The sequence below is a fragment of the Somniosus microcephalus genome, chromosome 2, assembly GCF_052327205.1.
Source record: "Somniosus microcephalus isolate GS21.2 chromosome 2, FLI_Smic_1.0, whole genome shotgun sequence".
In the NCBI taxonomy this organism is placed as follows: Eukaryota; Metazoa; Chordata; class Chondrichthyes; order Squaliformes; family Somniosidae; genus Somniosus; species Somniosus microcephalus.
The window spans coordinates 227,198,596-227,217,699 of NC_140988.1; the positions used below are offsets into that span (position 1 = coordinate 227,198,596).

At 43.9% G+C, this 19,104-nt stretch overlaps 1 protein-coding gene across 3 annotated transcripts in view; it reads right to left on the minus strand.

Annotated features, from left to right (window-relative positions):
- corin (corin, serine peptidase) overlaps window positions 1–19,104 on the minus strand; it is a 302,839-nt gene that overhangs the window by 30,070 nt on the left and 253,665 nt on the right. For all 3 annotated transcript variants that reach the window (XM_085969754.1, XM_085969736.1, XM_085969744.1), the window contains 3 exons: window positions 18,798–18,911; window positions 17,444–17,554; window positions 11,109–11,238 (listed from right to left, as the gene is read on the minus strand). In XM_085969754.1, the coding sequence (XP_085825880.1) occupies window positions 11,109–11,238; window positions 17,444–17,554; window positions 18,798–18,911 (355 nt within the window). The remainder of the gene's footprint in view (window positions 1–11,108; window positions 11,239–17,443; window positions 17,555–18,797; window positions 18,912–19,104) is intronic.

A 19,104-nucleotide genomic window follows, 5' to 3' on the forward strand; every position in this document is an offset into this window, starting at 1 on the left:
CCCTCCACGGCAAGAACATCGTTCCTCAGATAAGGCGACCAAAACTGCACACAATACTCAAGGTGTGGTCTCACCAAGGCCCTGTACAACTGCAGCAAGACATCCTTGCTCCTGTACTCAAATCCTCTCGCTATGAAGGCCAACATACCATTTGCCTTCTTAACCGACTGCTGCACCTGCATGCTTACCTTCAGCGACTAGTGCACAAGGACACCCAGGTCTCGTTGCACTTCCCCTTTTCCCAATCTGTTGCCGTTCAGATAATAATCTGCCTTCCTGTTTTTGCCACCAAAGTGAATAACCTTGCATTTATCCACATTATACTGCATATGCCATGCATCTGCCCAATCACCCAACCTGTCCAAATCATACTGGAGTTTCTCTGCATCCTCCTCACAGCACACACGCCCACCCAGCTTTGTGTCGTCTGCAAACTTGGAGATATTACATCTAGTTCCCTCGTCTAGATCATTAAAATATATTGCGAATAGCTGGGGTCCTAGCACCGATCCCTGCGGACCCCACTAGGCACTGCCTGCCACTCAGAAAAAGACCCGTTTATTCCAACTCTTTGCTTCCTGTCTGCCAACCAGTTCTCTATCCAAGTCATTACCTTGCCCCCAATCCCATGTGCTTTAGCTTTGCACGCTAATCTCTTATGCGGGACCTTATCGAAAGCCTTCTGAAAGTCCAAATACACCACATCCACTTATCTATTCTACCAGTTACATCCTCAAAAAATTCCAGTAGATTAGTCAAGCATGATTTACGTTTTGTAAATCCATGTTGACTTTGTCTGATCCTGTCACTGTTTTCCAAGTGCTCTGCTATTACATCTTTTATAATAGACTCTAGCATTTTCCTCACTACCAATGTCAGGCTTACCGATGTCAGGCTTACCTGTCTATAATTCCCCGTTTTCTCTCTACCACCTTTTTTAAATAGTGGGGTTACATTAGCTACCCTCCAATCCATGGGAACTGTTCCAGAGTCTATAGAATTTTGGAAGATGACCAGCAATGCATCTACTATTTCTAGGGCCACTTCCTTAAGTACCCTAGGATGTAGATCATCAGGCCCTGGGGATTTATCGGCTTTCAATCCCATCAATTTCCCTACAAATACTGATTCCATTCAATTCCTCCCTCTCATTAGACCCTATGTTCCCCGACATCTCTGGGAGGTTATTTGTGTCCTCCTTTGTGAAGACAGAACGAAAGTATGTATTTAATTGGTCTACCATTTCTTTGTTCCCCATTATAAATTCCCCTGATTCTGACTGCAAGGGACCTATGCTTGACTTCACCAATCTTTTTTTCTTCACATATCTATAGAAGCTTTTACGGTCAGTTTTTTTGTTCCCTGCAAGCTTACTCTCATACTCTATTTCCCTCCTCTTAATTAATCCCTTTGTCCTCCTTTGCTGAATCCTAAACTGCTCCCAATCCTCAGGTTTGCTGCTTTTTCTGGCCAATTTATATGTCCTCTCCTTGGATTATATGCTATCCCTAATTTCCCTTGTTAGCCACAGTTGAACCACCTTTTTTGTTTTATTTTTATGCCAGACAGGGATAAACAAATTCTGTAGTTCATCCATGCGATCTTTAAATGTTTGCCATTGCCTATCCACCGTCAACTCTTTAAGTAACATTCCCCAATCCATCCTAGTCAACTCACGCTTCATACCATTGTAGTTTCCTTTATTTAAATTCAGGACCCTAGCCTCTGAGTCAACTACTTCACTCTCCATCTTAATGATCTGTTCTTGTTAATAGATGCTTGGCTAATCAGTGACATTGTAGAATCACTGGATTTCTATTACAGGAAACTCTTTGGTATCCGGCACCGACGGGACCAGGATGGTGCCGATTGATTAAAAATTCTGGATGATGGAGAGGTATATCTACCGAGGCTATTTTAACAAACAAAAATAAAAAAATCAAGAAATGTGCAGTATACAGTAAATGGACTTCCGACAGCGCCAAGAAGCCGAGTAGTAGCAGTTTGGAGAACTGCCCCCACTGACCAACCCGGCCACCGTGGGAGACTCGGACTCGACAACATTTCCGGTTATTGAGGTGTTGTTTTTGGAGTATGAATTTTGCCAGTTCCTGTAATAGGAAAGTCTTGAGGCACATAACATCCACTTCAAATGACTGTTTTTGAATATCTTTTTAGTACCTTTTTAAAAAAACTCATCTATTTTTTGTACTTACAATAGAGTCTTTACAAGGAAACATTCCAATGGATAAAAGACTCCCGGCAGCTTCAGGAGAGGGAAGTATGAATTAATCCTACAAACATCAGAATCTCCCTACCTTTTCTTTTACATATTTTCTTTCCAGTACTTACACTGACAGTAGCTATTTGTACTGTATCTGCAAAAAAAACCTTCCAGAATTACCAAGGACATTTTGATTATTTAAAGAGTTGATTTAAGAAACATTTTTATCTTATTGTAATTGTGGAAACATTGGATCCTTTTCATTTAGGGCAGATCTAAGAAAAGTATCTCCTTCATATTTCCTTTTTGAGGTGCCTCGTCAGGTTTTGGATTATGTGAAAAGATACTGTTTCAGTTTGGTATTGGTAGGGATGCCAACTTTTCAAAACTGGCAAGTGTGAGATTTCAGTGGTTTGCCAGGCAGGTTTCACCAGTGCCAAGGAGCAAGGAATGACCATTTGGGCATGATATTAGCTTCTCAAGTCCAGTCTCACTCACGTGTGTCATGTGTAGCATCAATAGCATGAACTGACAACCCTACCATAGTCATACATTAGTGGGCAACGCTGGCATGATAAACTAAAATGAGGATCCCTCCCTCTCCCAGGGCTTCCTTCATGGTTTTCCAGATACAGGAGAAGGCTAAGACTATCCATGGCTGTAAATGATAACAGCATCTTAAAGGAACTGCAAAATACAGAGTGAATTTTAAAATACTTTTGAAGAGCGATTACAAAAAGTCTTTCTGCAAGTGTAAGGCTGGGATAGTTCAGCTCTCTTTTTTGGGGGAAGTTCTTGTTTGGAGAGAGAGATTTTTAGTAGTATTACACTAATATTACAGTAAGCCATAAATAGTTTGTTCCCTATTACTGATCAGATTGTTTTGAAACAATGTTTATAGGCAGTGCAGCGGGTCCCTCACTCCTCTGCCCAGGAAGGGAAGTGTTGGTTTAACCAGGCTAGAAGTGAAATAGTTCAGGGTCGATGGCAATGGAAGTGTCTCACTGGCTTGGGTTGGCAGTGGGGGAGAAAAATTCCCTCTTGTAATTGAAGGGACCGCTGGCAGGGATTATAAAAGCCCTGCTAAGGCATTTAACTTTGTCTGATAGCTCACCTTGCTGTAGGATAAACCTTACCCTGCCTGCCCCAGTTCTGTTGATTAGTGTAGTGTGTCTTTTCTGGTACCTGGACAGATGTTGATTAGGGAAGAAATTGGCTGAACTGCTAAAAATAAATTTTGGTATTTTTTAAATCCACATCAGATTGCTGCTATGCCTTTTGTGCCATTGAAATCAGGATCTATGGGTGAACCTGGCCCTAACCTTCTCTGCTCAGTTACACACGTGACTCACCTCCTCACTTCCTGAAGCCTCTCCACCACCTACAAGGCACAAGTCAGGAGTGTGATGGAATACTCCCCACTTGCCTGGATGAGTGCAGCTCCAACAACACTCGAAGCGCAACACCATCCAGGACAAAGCAGCCCACAGTGTATACCATCTACAAGATGTGCTGCAGTGTGCACTACTTACAAGATGCACTGCAGCAACTCGCCAAGGCTTTTCCAGCAGCACCTCTCAAACCCACAACCTCTACCACCTAAATGGACAGGGGCACCAGGTACATAGGAATACCACCACCTCCAAGTTCCCCTCCACCACCTCCAAGTTCCCCTCCAAGTCGCACACCATCCTGACTTGGACATATATCGCCGATCTTCATTGTCACTGGATCAAAATCCTGGAACTCCCTATCTAACAGCACTGTGGGAGTACCTTCACCACACAGACCGCAGCAGTTCAAGAAGGCGGCTCACTACTATTATGTCCGTGTGTAATTGAGACACGGACTGCAGGAGTTGGTTATAACAGGTCTTTACTGAGTGGAGACAAACTGGAACTACTATGCAAAAGTTACTACACAGGCTTATATACAGGGGTGGTCACAACTGGTACTGCAGTATACAGGGGCTGCAGAATATAGTTCCTTCTGCAAAGTACATACACTACAATTCCTCCCCTTTTAGCTAAACAGTACATAACATTCGATTAATAATTAAATAACATATTTACAATTACAGTTGCTAGATACATTAGCTGAAGTTAAGCAATTATAAGTTCAGTCTTTGAGGAGGCTTCCTGATTCTGTCTGGATAACGCCTCTTTGGGGTATCAGGTTCTTCTCGGATCGGGATCGGGATCAACGTCGTTGTTTGGTTCGTCTGCTTCCAATATCACCGATTCTGAGGTAGATGCAATTGGTACTTCGGTTTCATCACCAGGTGTATCGGATCGTGGTGTGGAATTGACGTTTTCCAGTGACTCTAGAATCTGGTCAGCATGGCGTCTTACAATGCTCTCTCCAACGTCCACGGTATACATTAGAGGTCCTTGCCGTGTACAGATCATTCCTGGCTGCCATTTCTCTGTGCGGTAGTCCCGGGCCAAAACTGGTTGACCTATCTTAAAACTCCTGGTTGGCCTTTCATTCATATTCTGAAACTGCCTGTTCTCCACATCTCTTCTGATGTTTGGCTTAACCAAATCCAAGCGGCATCGTAGTCTTCGATTGAAGAACATCATGGCTGGAGTTTGGTTGGTAACCGCATGTGTCACATTCCGATAGGCAAACAAGAAGTTATCCACCTTGTGTTGTAGGGGTATGTCTTCATTACACATTGCCTTGATAGCCTTCTTGAATGTTTGAACGAACCTCTCAGCCAATCCATTGGTGGCTGGATGATATGGGGCGGATGTGTAATGCTTAACACCATTGTTCTTTAAGAACCTCCGGAACTCTTCAGACACAAACTGTGGTCCATTGTCGGAGCAAATCTGTTCAGGCAGCCCATTTCTGGTGAATATGGTTCGTAAGACTGTGATGGTTTTTTCTGTGGTGGTTGAGGACATTTTTATTACCTCTGGCCACTTTGAATGTGCATCCACCGCAATTAAAAACATCGAGTCCATAAATGGACCAGCAAAATCAATGTGCACCCTTTGCCATGGGGATGAGGGCCACTCCCATGGATGTCGAGGGGCTTGTGGTGGGGCGTTTTGGACCTTCTGGCATCCTGTACGGCTCTTGGTCATCTCTTTAATTTCTCTATCGATTCCCGGCCACCACACAAACGCTCTGGCTAAGTTCTTCACTTTTACCCCTCCCAGATGACCCTCATGAAGCTCATTGAGCACTCTATCCTTCAATTTGGGTGGAATTACTACTCTGGATCCACACATCAAGGTTCCTCTGCACACTGACAGCTATCCTCTTCTCGGCGAGAATGCTGGCAACAGTGGTTCGCCATGTGCTGGCCATCCCTTCACCGTTAAATCATAGACCCAGGAGAGTGTCAGGTCATTTCGTGTTTCCTTTTCTATGTTTGCATTCGTCACAGGGAGACATTCGACTATGGTCGAGTGGAATATCTCCACTGGATCCACTGCAGGTGCTTCTTCCACCATCGGCAACGGTAGGCGCGACAATCCATCAGCATTCCCATGCTGTTTAGTTCCTTTGTACTCGATGTCATATTGGTGTGCCCCTAGGAAAAGGGACCACCTCTGTAGCCGTTGTGCTGTCATTATCGGGACACCCTTCTTAGGGTTGAAAATGGAGACAAGAGGTTGATGATCAGTTAGTAGAGTAAATTTCTGTCCGTGCAGGTAGTGATTGAACTTCTTCACCCCCCACACCAGGCTGAGGGCCTCTCTGTCAATCTGGGCATAGTTACGCTCGGCTGAAGTTAACGAGCGTGACGCAAAAGCTATCGGCCTCTCTGAACCATCAAGGAATTTATGTGACAGTACCGCTCCAATGCCGTAGGGAGACGCATCACACGCCAGTCTTATCGGTAGTGATGGGTTGTAGTGAGCCAATACTTCTCTTGAAGTGATTAGGTCTTTACTCTTCTGAAAGGCCTGCTTACATTCATCGCTCCATTTCCATGCTACTCCAGTTTGTAGTAGGGCATTCAGTGGGTGCAGAATTGTGGACAAATTCGGCAAAAACTTATGGTAGTAATTCACCAATCCTAGGAATGACCTCAGTTGCGACACATTTTCAGGCGCTGGAGCCTTAACTACCGCTTCAATTTTGTCAGGTGACTTATGTAACCCCTCTTCATCAATCATGTGGCCACAATACGATATCTGTTTCTTAAAAAACTCGCACTTGGGGCGATTGGCTCGTAGCCCATGTTCACGTAGTCTAGTGAGCACCTGCTCTAGGTTGGCAAGGTGTTCACTGTCATCTTCACCTGTCACTAGGATGTCGTCCAAGTAACACTGAGTCCCCGGAATCCCTTGCAGGACTTGGTCCATCGCTCTTTGCCATATCGCCGGAGCTGATGCTACTCCGAATACCAGTCGATTATACTGGTAAAGACCTTTGTGAGTGTTTATCGTGAGATACTTCCTAGAGGATTCTTCAACCTCCATCTGCAAATATGCTTGTGCTAGGTCAATTTTTGTAAAACGCTTCCCTCCAGATAGTGAGGCGAAAATATCTTCTATCCTCGGGAGAGGATATTGTACTGTGTGAAGGACTGGGTTCACCGTCACCTTGAAGTCCCCACAGATGCGAACCTTCCTTGGCTCCTCAGACTTATTGTTTAACGTTTTCTTCATGACAGGAACGATGGGTGTCGCCCACTAGCTCCAGTCTACCTTAGATAACACGCCTGCATTCTCCAGTTCTGCCTCGACGGCTGGGCGAATTGCATATGGTACCGGTCTTGCTTTGAAACACTTGGGAATTGCATTCTCTTCTATTTTTATCGAGGCGGTTACGCCTTTAAGAGTTCCCAGTTCTTGTTGAAATACCTCTTTGGCGTTAGCTAAGATTTTTGACAATCATCCAGGTGTGACGTCGTCATCCTTTTTACCAGCCACCGTCAGTGCCTGAATGGAGTGCCAGTCTAAACTTATCTTTCTGATCGATTCACGTCCCAATAACAGTGGTCCACCATCTTGCAGTATGTACAGATACAATTTCTGTATTTCCTCGCCGTTGTATTCGACAGGCACCCTTATTTTCCCTCTGGGGTATACTTTTTGCCCCGTATACGTCTTCAAGACAATGGATGTCTCTTTCAAGGGTATGTGTGAGAATAGCCGCTCGTAGTCTCGTCAATTCATGACGGTCAGGGCTGATCCTGTATCCAATTCCATTTTTACTTGGGACCCTGCTATCGTGACGGTGACCCAAATGGTTCGGTGATCCTCTTTTGCGATTATGTTGTGAAGTTTGAAACAGCTTAGTCTCTTGTTCCCGGATTCACTATCGCTCATCTGGTCTTCGGAACTACTGTCCGTCATCTTTTGTACTTTCCTGTACTGTTCCTTAGTAGCCTTTTTGTTGTTGTTAGTCTTCTTCCCAGACCTGCAAACTCATGCAATGTGTCCCATCTTTCCGCATTGCCTGCATATTTTGTCCTTGGACCAGCAGTCCTTCTGGTCATGGGTTGTTCTGCCGCAGCGATAACATTTTTCAAATCCCCGTGTCGTTTCGTGGGTGCCGTATTCCTGTGGCTTTTGCTGTATTTCCGTAGCTCCCCTTGCTGCTGCTTCGTACGATACTGCCACGCTGAAAGCCTTATCTAGCGTCAGCTCTTTCTCTGAGAGTAACCTCTTCTGGGTTCCTTCACTCAGGAGTCCACAGACAAATTTGTCCCGTAGGGTATCTGCCAGTCCTGCTCCGAACTGGCAGCGCTTTGATAGCTTGCGTAGTTCTGTAAGGTAATCAGCATTGCTCTCATCTTTATGCTAATTTCTCCTGTGGAATTTAAATCTTTCTGCTATCAGCAGCGGTGTAGGATTTAGGTGTTCCTGTAGGATATCAACAATTTCGTTAAAACTCTTCGCCATCGGTTTGGCTGGAGTAATCAGGTTCCGCAATAGGCCATACGTTCTTGCGCCCATTAAGTTTAGTAGTACCGATGCCTTTTTCTCATCGGCTACTTCGTTTGCCTCGCAATATACTTCGACTCTTTCCACATACGTGGACCAGTCTTCTATTGCATTATCGAAGGCAGTGATATTGCCAGTCTTTGTCATCTTGGAAATCTAAGGTGGCGCCTCCCGCGCTTTGCCTTCTTCCCCGATTTAACAAAATGGCGCCTACCGCGCTTTCCGTCTTCCCCGCTGCTGCTAGTGCTGTTGCTGCCGTTTTATGCCTTGATGGCGACGCCCTATGGTCTTCGCGCACTTCCCCCCGCGCTGCTGCTAACGCCGCTCTCCGCGGTTCCCGTGGCAAACTGCAGCTCCTCGCGGCTTTCTGCGCTTCTAATTTCTTTTATTTCCCCGTCGTCGGAGCAACCCTGCGGGACACTTTCCTCCCTCTTCTCGGGTCTGTACGCTGCCCGTCTTCGTAGCACCGGCCGCGCCCTGTGTGCTCCACCCTCTCTCTCTCTCTCTCTCCTCTTCCCGACAACGCTGCTCGGCCCCGTTGAAAAGCCACCCGATCGAGCTCTAGCCCGCCGCAGCCCAGGAAGGATCAGTGTACTACCTGCCACCAGCCCGATTAGCTGGAACACCATCGACAGGATAACCAAGCCCCGCTCTCGACAGCCTCTCCTGCAAATCTTCAACTCCGATGAATCAGAGGCGGGTGCCCACGGTCGACGCCTGTTTCTTCTGTTTTATTTATTTATTTATTTATTTTCTTTCTTCCTTCTGGCATCGACCTCTGACAACTTCGCTTCAGTGATGGATCCCCATGAGGTGGTGCAGACTGTAGGTAAGTTCGGATCTGCTCGTCGCCAGTATTATGTCCGTGTGTAATTGAGACACGGACTGCAGGAGTTGGTTATAACAGGTCTTTACTGAGTGGAGACAAACTGGAACTACTATGCAAAAGTTACAACACAGGCTTATATACAGGGGTGGTCACTACTGGTACTGCAGTATACAGGGACTGCAGAATATAGTTCCTTCTGCAAAGTACATACACTACAACTACCACCTTCTCAGGGTAGCTAGGGATGGGCAATTAATACCAGCCTTGCCAGTGATGCCCACATCCCGAGAATGAATAATTAAAAAAAATAAGGTCAGGTTTAAACAGTTTAATGTTTACACAGTGTTAAGGACACTCGTATAATAAACATGTATGTATGATCTCAATCTAGAATCCAGTCAACAATACCTACTACAAGTCATAAAATACAAAGGCTAACACAAACCTTTCAACTTTAATGAAAAATATAAAGGTCAAAATGAAAAGGATACTTGCAACCTCAAAGGGCAATGGTTAAGATTACTTTGATGCAGATATAAGGAATCACATAACTTGTTTCAGGGTTGGATGGCAGATATTCACACAAGAAAAATGGTCACATAGTCAAAGTACTGAAAGCTGGCTTATGGAACCATACCCCAGCAAACATCAGCTCCTTCAGAAGAGGAGAGAACAAAAAGAGGACGGGGCGGGTGAGGGGAGTTGGGGAGTCAGATGCACACACAACTAAATGTAACAGACTATGGAAACAATGGCCCAGAAATTTGGGTTGGGGGCTTCCCGCGGGTGTAAGCCCCCGACCTGCACTTAGCTTGCGCACCGGCCGTTGAGCTGTGGGCCCCCGTGGAATTCCGATCCGGGGCCTGCTCCAACTGTCGGCACGCAGTGCTTGCGTATCCCAGGGGCGCAGTTAGTTCGAAGCGTCCCCTGGGATCACGTGGGCCATGGGTAGCCAATCGGAGCAGGGAATGCTTCATTCATAAGTTTGACAGGAAGGGCTGTCAAACTTATAAATACTACGGGCCCCAAAACATCACTAAATCTTCAAAAAAAAAATTTAAATCACATTTTTTAAATAAACTATAAATTACATGAAATAGCTATTTTAAACAATAATTTAAATTTTTGAAATTTTTTTAAAATTTCTAATGGGGTTAAAAATAAACTTACCTTGCTTTAAAGTATTTAAAAATAATAAACCTTTGGAAAAAATGTATTAATTTTAATTAATTCACCACTTACCTTGTAAAAAGCAGGCCTTACGCCTGCTTTTTATATGTGTAACTTCTGGAGACTTACCCTCCCGGGAAAACCTGCAAAATAAATGTAAGTTCGATGCGCACGCGCAGCCTTTCCTGTGTACGCGTTCGAACTCTGAACCCCTTTCAGGGGAACAGAAGTGCCAGTTTCCCACGCATGCGCAGTGCATGCAGGAAACCGGCACTTCCATTGGGCCTACGGGTGAGTACCCAGCGCGTACTCACCCGTGGAGACCCGAAGTTCTGGGCCAATGTCCACATGTTTGCACTTTCAGCTCAGATTCTAGAAACATTCTTTAAAGGTACATTGCCCTAATTACAGTATCTATCAGTGTTAAAACATTTACAGGATGTCTATAAAACTTGGGTGCCTGCCCATTACTCCTTCAGAATATTTTCATTGTTTGCAAATCCATCATAAATTGCAAGGTGATCTGTTTTAAACTAGATAACATCCTCGGCAGGGTCATGCTGCAACACATGATGTTTGAAAGTCAAATTCAAGTCCTCGCACACATCTGCCAGGACTCAGTAGGTACTTTCGTCCCCTCCAGTGCTTCTTCAAGGGGTTCACACTTCTACTTTTGATACAGTTGTTGCTATTTGCTATTCCCAGGCTGGATTCATTGCAGGAATATTAAGCTCAATTATAAAATGATTCCACAACCCAACGTTTCAGTACTTTGTCGAAGTGGCCTTTTTTCTCCCCAAAAGTAGGTAAACTTTTATTGAATTCAATAAAAACCGTCTTAAAGGAGCACTTATTATGTGAATCAACACGTCTTGGCTAAGCAGGCCAACATACTGCAGATAATTTGCAAATGAATTTGAGTGTTGAAAGTGCTCCTTAGTCAAGAATCTACAGTACTATAAGCTACTGACCTTACCCTAAACCAAACTGCTTGCAGGCCAGCTGGCTGAGATCTTCTTGCCAATCGTCAGCACATACGTGATAGTCAGAGGTCGACCTGTGCACAACTAGCTGAGGCAAGGAAGCTGCACTGTCTGACAGTGACACTGTAAACAAACCACAGAAGCAATCTTTTTGTTATCATAGAATCATACAGTACAGAAGGAAGCCATTCAGCCCATAATGCTTGTGCCGGCTCTTTGAAAGAACTATCCAAATTGTTCCACTCCCCTGTTCTTTCCCCGCAGCCCTACAAATTTTTCCCCTTCAAGTATTTATCCAATTCCCTTTTGAAAGTTAATACTGAATCTGCTTTCACCATCCTTTCAGGCAGTGCATTCCAGATCAAAACAACTTGCTGCGTAAAAAATCTTCTCCTCATCTCCTCTCCGATTCTTTCGCCAATTATCTTAAATCTGTGTCCTCTAGTTACTGACCGACCTGCCAGTGGAAACAGTTTCTCCTTATTTACTCTATCAAAATACTTCATAATTTTCAAACAGCTCCTTAAATCTCCCCGTAACCAACCCCACTCTAAGGATGAGTAATCTCAGATTCTCTGCATTTAGCTGTACATTTGTTAAATTTCAATGAAGTTCCCTTGATTTGTTTTTAATTTACAACACCAGAAATTTACATCCTTTTCTCCCTATCTCTCCTGAAAGTCAGTATCCTCAGGCCGTTTGACCAGAGTGGTATCACAACCAAGTCAAACTCAAGGTCAACAAACACACTCTTCAGCAGGAGTCCCTGGACATTGATCAGGAGTGGAAGCCTTGGCTGATTTTTACCCTCTGTAGCATAGGACTGCTGGTAGCCAACTGTAGCAACAACATTGTCAGCCTGCCTGAAGTCAGCTAACAAAGCACAGATTGGAGACTGAACCCACAACCTTTCTGGTCTATGTGGCCCAGTTTCACACAAGGCAGAGAATTTACCAACTGGGCTATGAGAAGAGTTCCCTCCCATTTATTAATCTGTCAGGTGTACTTCACCATATGTAAGTCTAGCTGACAGAATCAACCTCCTTAAACCTCTAGTGTCAGCTGTGGCTCAGTTGGTAGCACACTCGCCTCGGAGTCAGAAGGCTGTGGGTTCAAGTCCCACTCCAGGGACCTGAGCACATAAAACTAGGCTGACACTCCAGTGCAGTGCTGAGGGAGTGCTGCACTGTCGGAGGTGCCGTCTTTTGGATGAGATGTTAAACCGAGGCCCGGGCTGCTCTCTCAGGTGGATGTAAAAGATCCCATGGCACTATTTCAAAGAAGAGCAGGGGAGTTATCCCCGGTGTCCTGGCCAATATTTATCCCTCAACTAACATAACAAAAACAGATTATCTGGTCATTATCACATTGTTGTTTGTGGGAGCTTGCTGTGTGCAAATTGGCTGCTGCGTTTCCCACATTACAACAGTGACTCCACTTCAAAAAGTAAGCGCTTTGAGACATTCGGTGGCTGTGAAAGGCGCTATATAAATGCAGGCCTTCCTTTAAAAATTCAAATACATAGCATTGAAATCTCTGATTCACACCTACATTTTCAGCCTTAATGGGCTGTAAATATACAAAGAACAAGAATATAACTTACTTTGTAGGTGCAAATGATCTCTAACCACATGGCTGAAATTTCACTCTTGCATTAAATAACGGAGGGTATACAGTGTTGAACTAATTCTTTGCAATGTAACAGAATTGTACATTTAAGAACAATTACATTCTATTAATTTGACTCAGATTCTTGGCTGCAATATATTGTAAGATGGCTTTTGAAGACAAGTTTAGTACATTGCATCGACATGGCAGTTATGTTGTAGCACTGAGCAGACCCCTGGTGCTTTTCTACAGCACTGAATATTTTCTAGTAGCTAGCTGGTTACAAGAGTGACATTAGCCTATCAGCATGGGGCTGAGAAAACTCTTATTTCTCAGAACTTTTGAGTTACGTAGTTTCAGCAGTTTTACAGTAATTGTGGTTTATAGATTATAGGGTGTCTGTGGTGTAGCGGGGACTGTTGGTAAACCAGGGCCCTTCAGCATATCATTTAATTGTAGTGTAATTGGTGGCATTAATTTGATTTAATTTAATTTGAATTAATAAAAGGGTAAGTCATGGCAGGACAGCTCGGCCCCATGGTATGCTCCTCCTGCGCTATGTGGGAAATCAGGGACACTTCCTGTGTCCCTGACGACCATGTGTGCGGGAAGTGTATCCAGCTGCAGCTGTTGACAGACTGCATTGCGGCGCTGGAGCTGCGAGTGGATACATACTGGAGCATTCGCGATGCTGAGGACGTCATGGATAACACGTTTAGGCAGTTGGTCACACCGCAGGTAAAGGCTGCACAGGCAGGAAGGGAATGGGTGACCGCCAGGCAGAGTAGTAGGTGCAGGCAGGTAGTGCAGGGGTCCCCTGTGACCATCCCCCTCTCAATCAGATATACCACTTTGGATATTGTTGGGGAGGATGGCTTATCAGAGGAAGGCAGCAGCAGCCAACTTCCTGGCACCGTGGGTGGTTCTGCTGCACAGGACGGGAGGGAAAAGAGTGGGAGAGCTATAGTAATAGGGGATTCTATTGTAAGGGGAATAGATAGGCGTTTCTGCAGCCACAAACGTGACTCCAGGATGGTATGTTGCCTCCCTGGTGCAAGGGTCAAGGATGTCTCAGAATGGCTGCAGAACATTTTGGAAGGGGAGGGTGAACAGCCAGTTGTCGTGGTGCATATAGGTACCAACGATATAGGTAAAAACTGGGATGAGGTCCTAAAAGCGGAATACAGGGAGTTAGGAGATAAATTAAAAAATAGGACCTCAAAGGTAGTAATCTCAGGATTGCTACCAGTGCCACGTGCTAGTCAGAGTAGAAATAGAAGGATATTTCAGATGAATACGTGGCTAGAGGAATGGTGCAAGGGGGAGGGATTCAAATTCCTGGGACATTGGAACCGGTTCTGGGGAAGGTGGGACCAGTACAAACCGAACGGTTTGCACCTGGGCAGGACTGGGACCGATGTCCTAGGGGGAGTATTTGCTAGTGCTCTGGGGGAGGGTTTAAACTAAAATGGCAGGGGATTGGGAACGTGAGCAGGGAGACAGAGGAAAGAGAAACAAGGATAGAAGCAAAAGACAGGAAGGAGAAAAACCAAGGTGGCAGTCAGAGAAATCAAAGGTTTAAATCAAACATGGCCACAGTAAATAATAATTCTAAAAGGTGTAAGAGTGTTAAAAAAAAAAAAAAACAAGCCTGAAGGCCTTGTGTCTTAATGCGAGGAGCATTAGTAATAATGTGGATGAATTAGCTGTGCAAATAGAGGTAAACGGATATGATATGATTGGGATTACGGAGACATGGCTCCAGGGTGACCAAGGCTGGGAACTCAATATCCGGGGGTATTCAATATTCAGGAAAGATAGGCAAAAAGGAAAAGGAGGTGGTGTAGCATTGCTGGTTAAAGAGGGGATTAACACAATTGAAAGGAAGGATATTAGCTCTGATGATGAGGAATCTGTATGGGTAGAACTGAGAAATACCAAGGGGCAGAAAACGTTAGTGGGAGTGGTATACAGACCTCCAAACAGTAATGCGGAGGTTGGGGATGGCATTAAACGGGAAATTAGAGACACGTGCAATAAGGGCACAGCAGTTATCATGGGTGACTTTAATCTACATAGAGATTGGGCTAACCAAATTAGTAACAATACTGTGGAGGAGGAATTCCTGGAGTGTATACGGGATGGTTTCCTGGACTAATATGTCGAGGAACCAACTAGAGATCAGGCCATCTTAGACTGGGCATTATGTAATGAGAAAGGATTAATTAGCAATCTTGTTGTGCGAGGCCCCTTGGGTAGGAGCGATCATATTATGATAGAATTCTTCATTAAGATGGACAGTGAAGTAGTTGACTCAGAGACTAGGGTCCTGAATTTAAATAAAGGAAACTACGATGGTATGAGGCGCGAGTTGTGTAGGATTGATTGGGGAATGTTACTCAAAGGGTTGACAGTGGATAGGCAATGGCAAACATTCAAAGATCGCATGGATGAACTACAGAATTTGTTCATCCCTGTTTGACATAAAAATAAAACAAAAAAGGTGACTCAACCGTGGCTAACAAGGGACATTAGGGATAGCATAAGATCCAAGGAGAGGACATATAAATTGGCCCGAAAAAGCAGTAAACCTGAGGATTGGGAGCAGTTTAGGATTCAGCAAAGGAGGACAAAGGGATTAATTAAAAGGGGGGAAATAGAATATGAGAGTAAGCTTTCAGGGAACATAAAAACTGACCGTAAAAGCTTTAATAGATATGTGAAGAGAAAAAGATTGGTGAAGTCAAGAATAGGTCCCTTGCAGTCAGAATCAGGGGAATTTATAATGGGGAACAAAGAAATAGCAGACCAATTAAATACATACTTTGGTTCTGTCTTCACAAAGGAGGACACAAATAACCTCCCAGAGATGTCGGAGAACATAGGGTCTAATGAGAGGGAGGAACTGAAAGAAATCAGTATTTGTAAGGAAATGGTGTTAGGGAAATTGACGGGGTTGAAGGCTGATAAATCCCCAGGGGCTGATAATCTACATCCTATGGTACTTAAGGAAGTGGCCCTAGAAATAGTAGATGCATTGCTGGTCATCTTCCAAAATTCAATAGACTCTGGAACAGTTCCCATGGATTGGAGTGTAGCTAATGTTACCCCACTATTCAAAAAAGTGGTAGAGAGAAAACGGGGAATTATAGCCTGACACCGGTAGTGGGGAAAATGCTAGAGTCCATTATAAAAGATGTAATAGCAGAGCACTTGGAAAACCGTGATAGGATCGGACAAAGTCAACATGGATTCACAAAAGGTAAATCGTGCTTGACTAATCTACTGGAATTTTTTGAGGATGTAACTGGTAAAATAGATAAGTGAGTACCAGTGGATGTGGTGTATTTGGACTTTCAGAAGGTTTCGATAAGGTCCCGCATAAGAGATTAGCGTGTAAAGTTAAGGCACATGGGATCGGGGCAAGGTACTGACTTGGTTAGAGAACTGGTTGGCAGACAGGAAGCAAAGAGTTGGAATAAACAGCTCTTTTTCCGAGTGGCAGGCAGTGACTAGTGGGCTACCGCAGGGATCGGTCCTAGGACCCCAGCTATTCACAATATATATAAATGATCTAGACGAAGGAACTAGATGTATTATCTCCAAGTTTGCAGACGACACAAAGCTGGGTGGGTGTGTGTGCTGTGAGGAGGATGCCGAGAAACTCCAGTATGATTTGGACAGGTTGGGTGATTGGGCAGAAGCATGGCTGATGCAGTATAATGTGGATAAATGCGAGGTTATCCACTTTGGTGGCAAAAACAGGAAGGCAGATTATTATCTGAACGGCAATAGGTTGGGAGAAGGGGAAGTGCAACGAGACCTGGGTGTCCTTGTGCACCAGTCGCTGAAGGTAAGCATGCAGGTGCAGCAGGTGGTTAAGAAGGCAAATGGTATGTTGGCCTTCGTATCAAGAGGGTTCGAGCACAAGAAGAAGGATGTCTTGCTGCAGTTGTGCAGGGCCTTTTTGAGACCGCACCTTGAGTATTGTGTGCAGTTTTGGTCGCCTTATCTGAGGAAGGATGTTCTTGCCATGGAGGGAGTGCAGCGAAGATTCACCAGACTGATACCTGGGATGGCAGGAATGACGTATGAGGAGAGATTGGGTCGACTGGGATTATACTCGCTGGAGTTTAGAAGAATGAGAGGGGATCTCATTGAAACGTATAAAATTCTAACAGGACTAGACAGACTGGATGCAGGAAGGATGTTCCCGATGGCCGGGGATTCCAGAACCAGGGGTCACAGTCTAAGGATAAGGGGTAAGCCATTTAGGACAGAGATGAGGAATTTCTTCATCCAGAGAGTGGTAAACCTGTGGAATTCTCTACCACAGAAGGCAGTGGAGGCCAATTCATTAAATATATTCAAGAAGGAGTTGGATATATTTCTTAAGGCTAAAGGGATCAAGGGATATGGGGAGAAAGCAGGGACAGGGTCCTGAATTTGGATGATCAGCCATGATCTCATTGAATGGCGGAGCAGGCTTGAGGGGCCGAATGGCCTACTTCTGCTCCTATCTTCTATGTATCTATGGTGCACCAGGTTAATAAATAGCGGCATTAATAATCGATCGATTGAACAAAGCTGGTAGCAGAGTCACCAGTCCAAAATCCAGCAATTATTAGTACTTTGCGCCTAGATCACTGAAGCAGGGTCAGGTTGCCCATGAGTTAAGGTTACCGTCCCAATCAGCCAGAGGTTACTGTGAAACACTCACCACAGTTCCATTCATCCGAGCCATCAGGACAATCTCTCCTCCCATCACACCAAACGTGACGGGACACACAGGCATGGTTAGTGCAGACCACCTCATTATCTTTACAGGATGCTGGGAAGAAGAAAAGGCAAGGAATCAGAAATATCTTTATAGTAAGGCGTAAAATATTCAGTCCTGTTTCTTGGCAGAACAGGACAGTTAAAAATTTAAAATAAACTAAGCCTAACTTTCTCAGAGAATAATACAACACCACAAGAAAATCCATCTTAGACTATTGCTTCATTCAAAAATTCCTCAAGTATAACTGACTCAGAAAGAAAGCAGATTCTTCCAAGTGTAAAAACAGATTATAAATTTTGGGATATCAAGAGCTTTGTTGCATCAATTTGGTTCTCTTTTGAATTCTACAAATTTTGGATTATTTTTAATCCAAAACAAATTTTGTAAAGCACCCACTTAAAAGAGAGTGTAAACATAAGTTTAAACATATGTTGTCACACTCTGCTGTAAAGTATTCCGACCATTTCCCATATGGTACTGGTGTGTTCTCAGCAACTGAGCTGGGTGAAGGAGCTGCAGTCAGTCTTGCACGCCAGCCTATTATTTAAGAGTGGCTGATTCTTTGAAATTAAATGGATATATCTCTTTATCTCTCGCAGTGTGCAAGTGCAGTACTTCTTTCTCCATTAAAAAAAACTTGAGGTTCTGAAAAGTATGTTCTAAATCATATTATTGTTCTTGATTGGATTATTAATCACTATACAAATATGACATAAAAAAATCACAATTGGACATGTCTATTCAACGACATCTTCAGTATTAAAATACAAATATATATATTTTTTTAATTTTAATGCTCAAGCATATAAATGAGGTAAGCAGATGCTGCACAGTGAGTGGTGAATTATGGAAGCCTATTTGCTCCTGAAAAAGAGCTCAGTCACACTTCTGTTTGTCTTTAATGACTTATGGGCATACCACACACTTGAAACAGCCCAGTGATTCATAGCTACCGGAAGGATAGCCTCTACGTTCATATAATGGAACCTTTTGATTTTGTTTTGTGCACATGCTCCCAAATCCCTAGTGTGACATGAAATGCCATGTCTTAAAGGCCATGGTGTTGTTGTGGAGGAAGCACATTGCCATAATGCACAATGCTAAATATGCTCAGTGCATTGAGTAGCTGCAGGGTTATATTAATATTTACCAGTCAGTATAGTTAGCTGTGTAGGATTGGTCAGAAAGAAGGTTTCAAAAGCAAAGCATCACTCGACACTTTAAAAAAGACATGCTCTGAAGCAAAATAATTCAATTTGGCAATAGAAAAATACATAAGCCAGTGATGAATTACAGCAATTCTTTTCATCTGCTTTGTCAGCACAGTCCTGGAAACCATCACAGATCATTGTATGCTTGATACAGGTCTTGTCAGTAGGGCATTCCCAGAGGCTTCTCTCACTACAACCTGAGAACAAAGGAAAAGATGTCAAGAGGTCTGAAGAGGGATAAGTAGATTAAAATTCCAGGAAAATTGATATTCAATCAACAGAAGCAACAAATCTATCAGTTTGCTTTATTATAATTTACAAAAGATATTTGTATAATGTTTACTAAATGATCCTTTTGTTATCTTTTCAGAAATGTGTGTTAAGATTTGT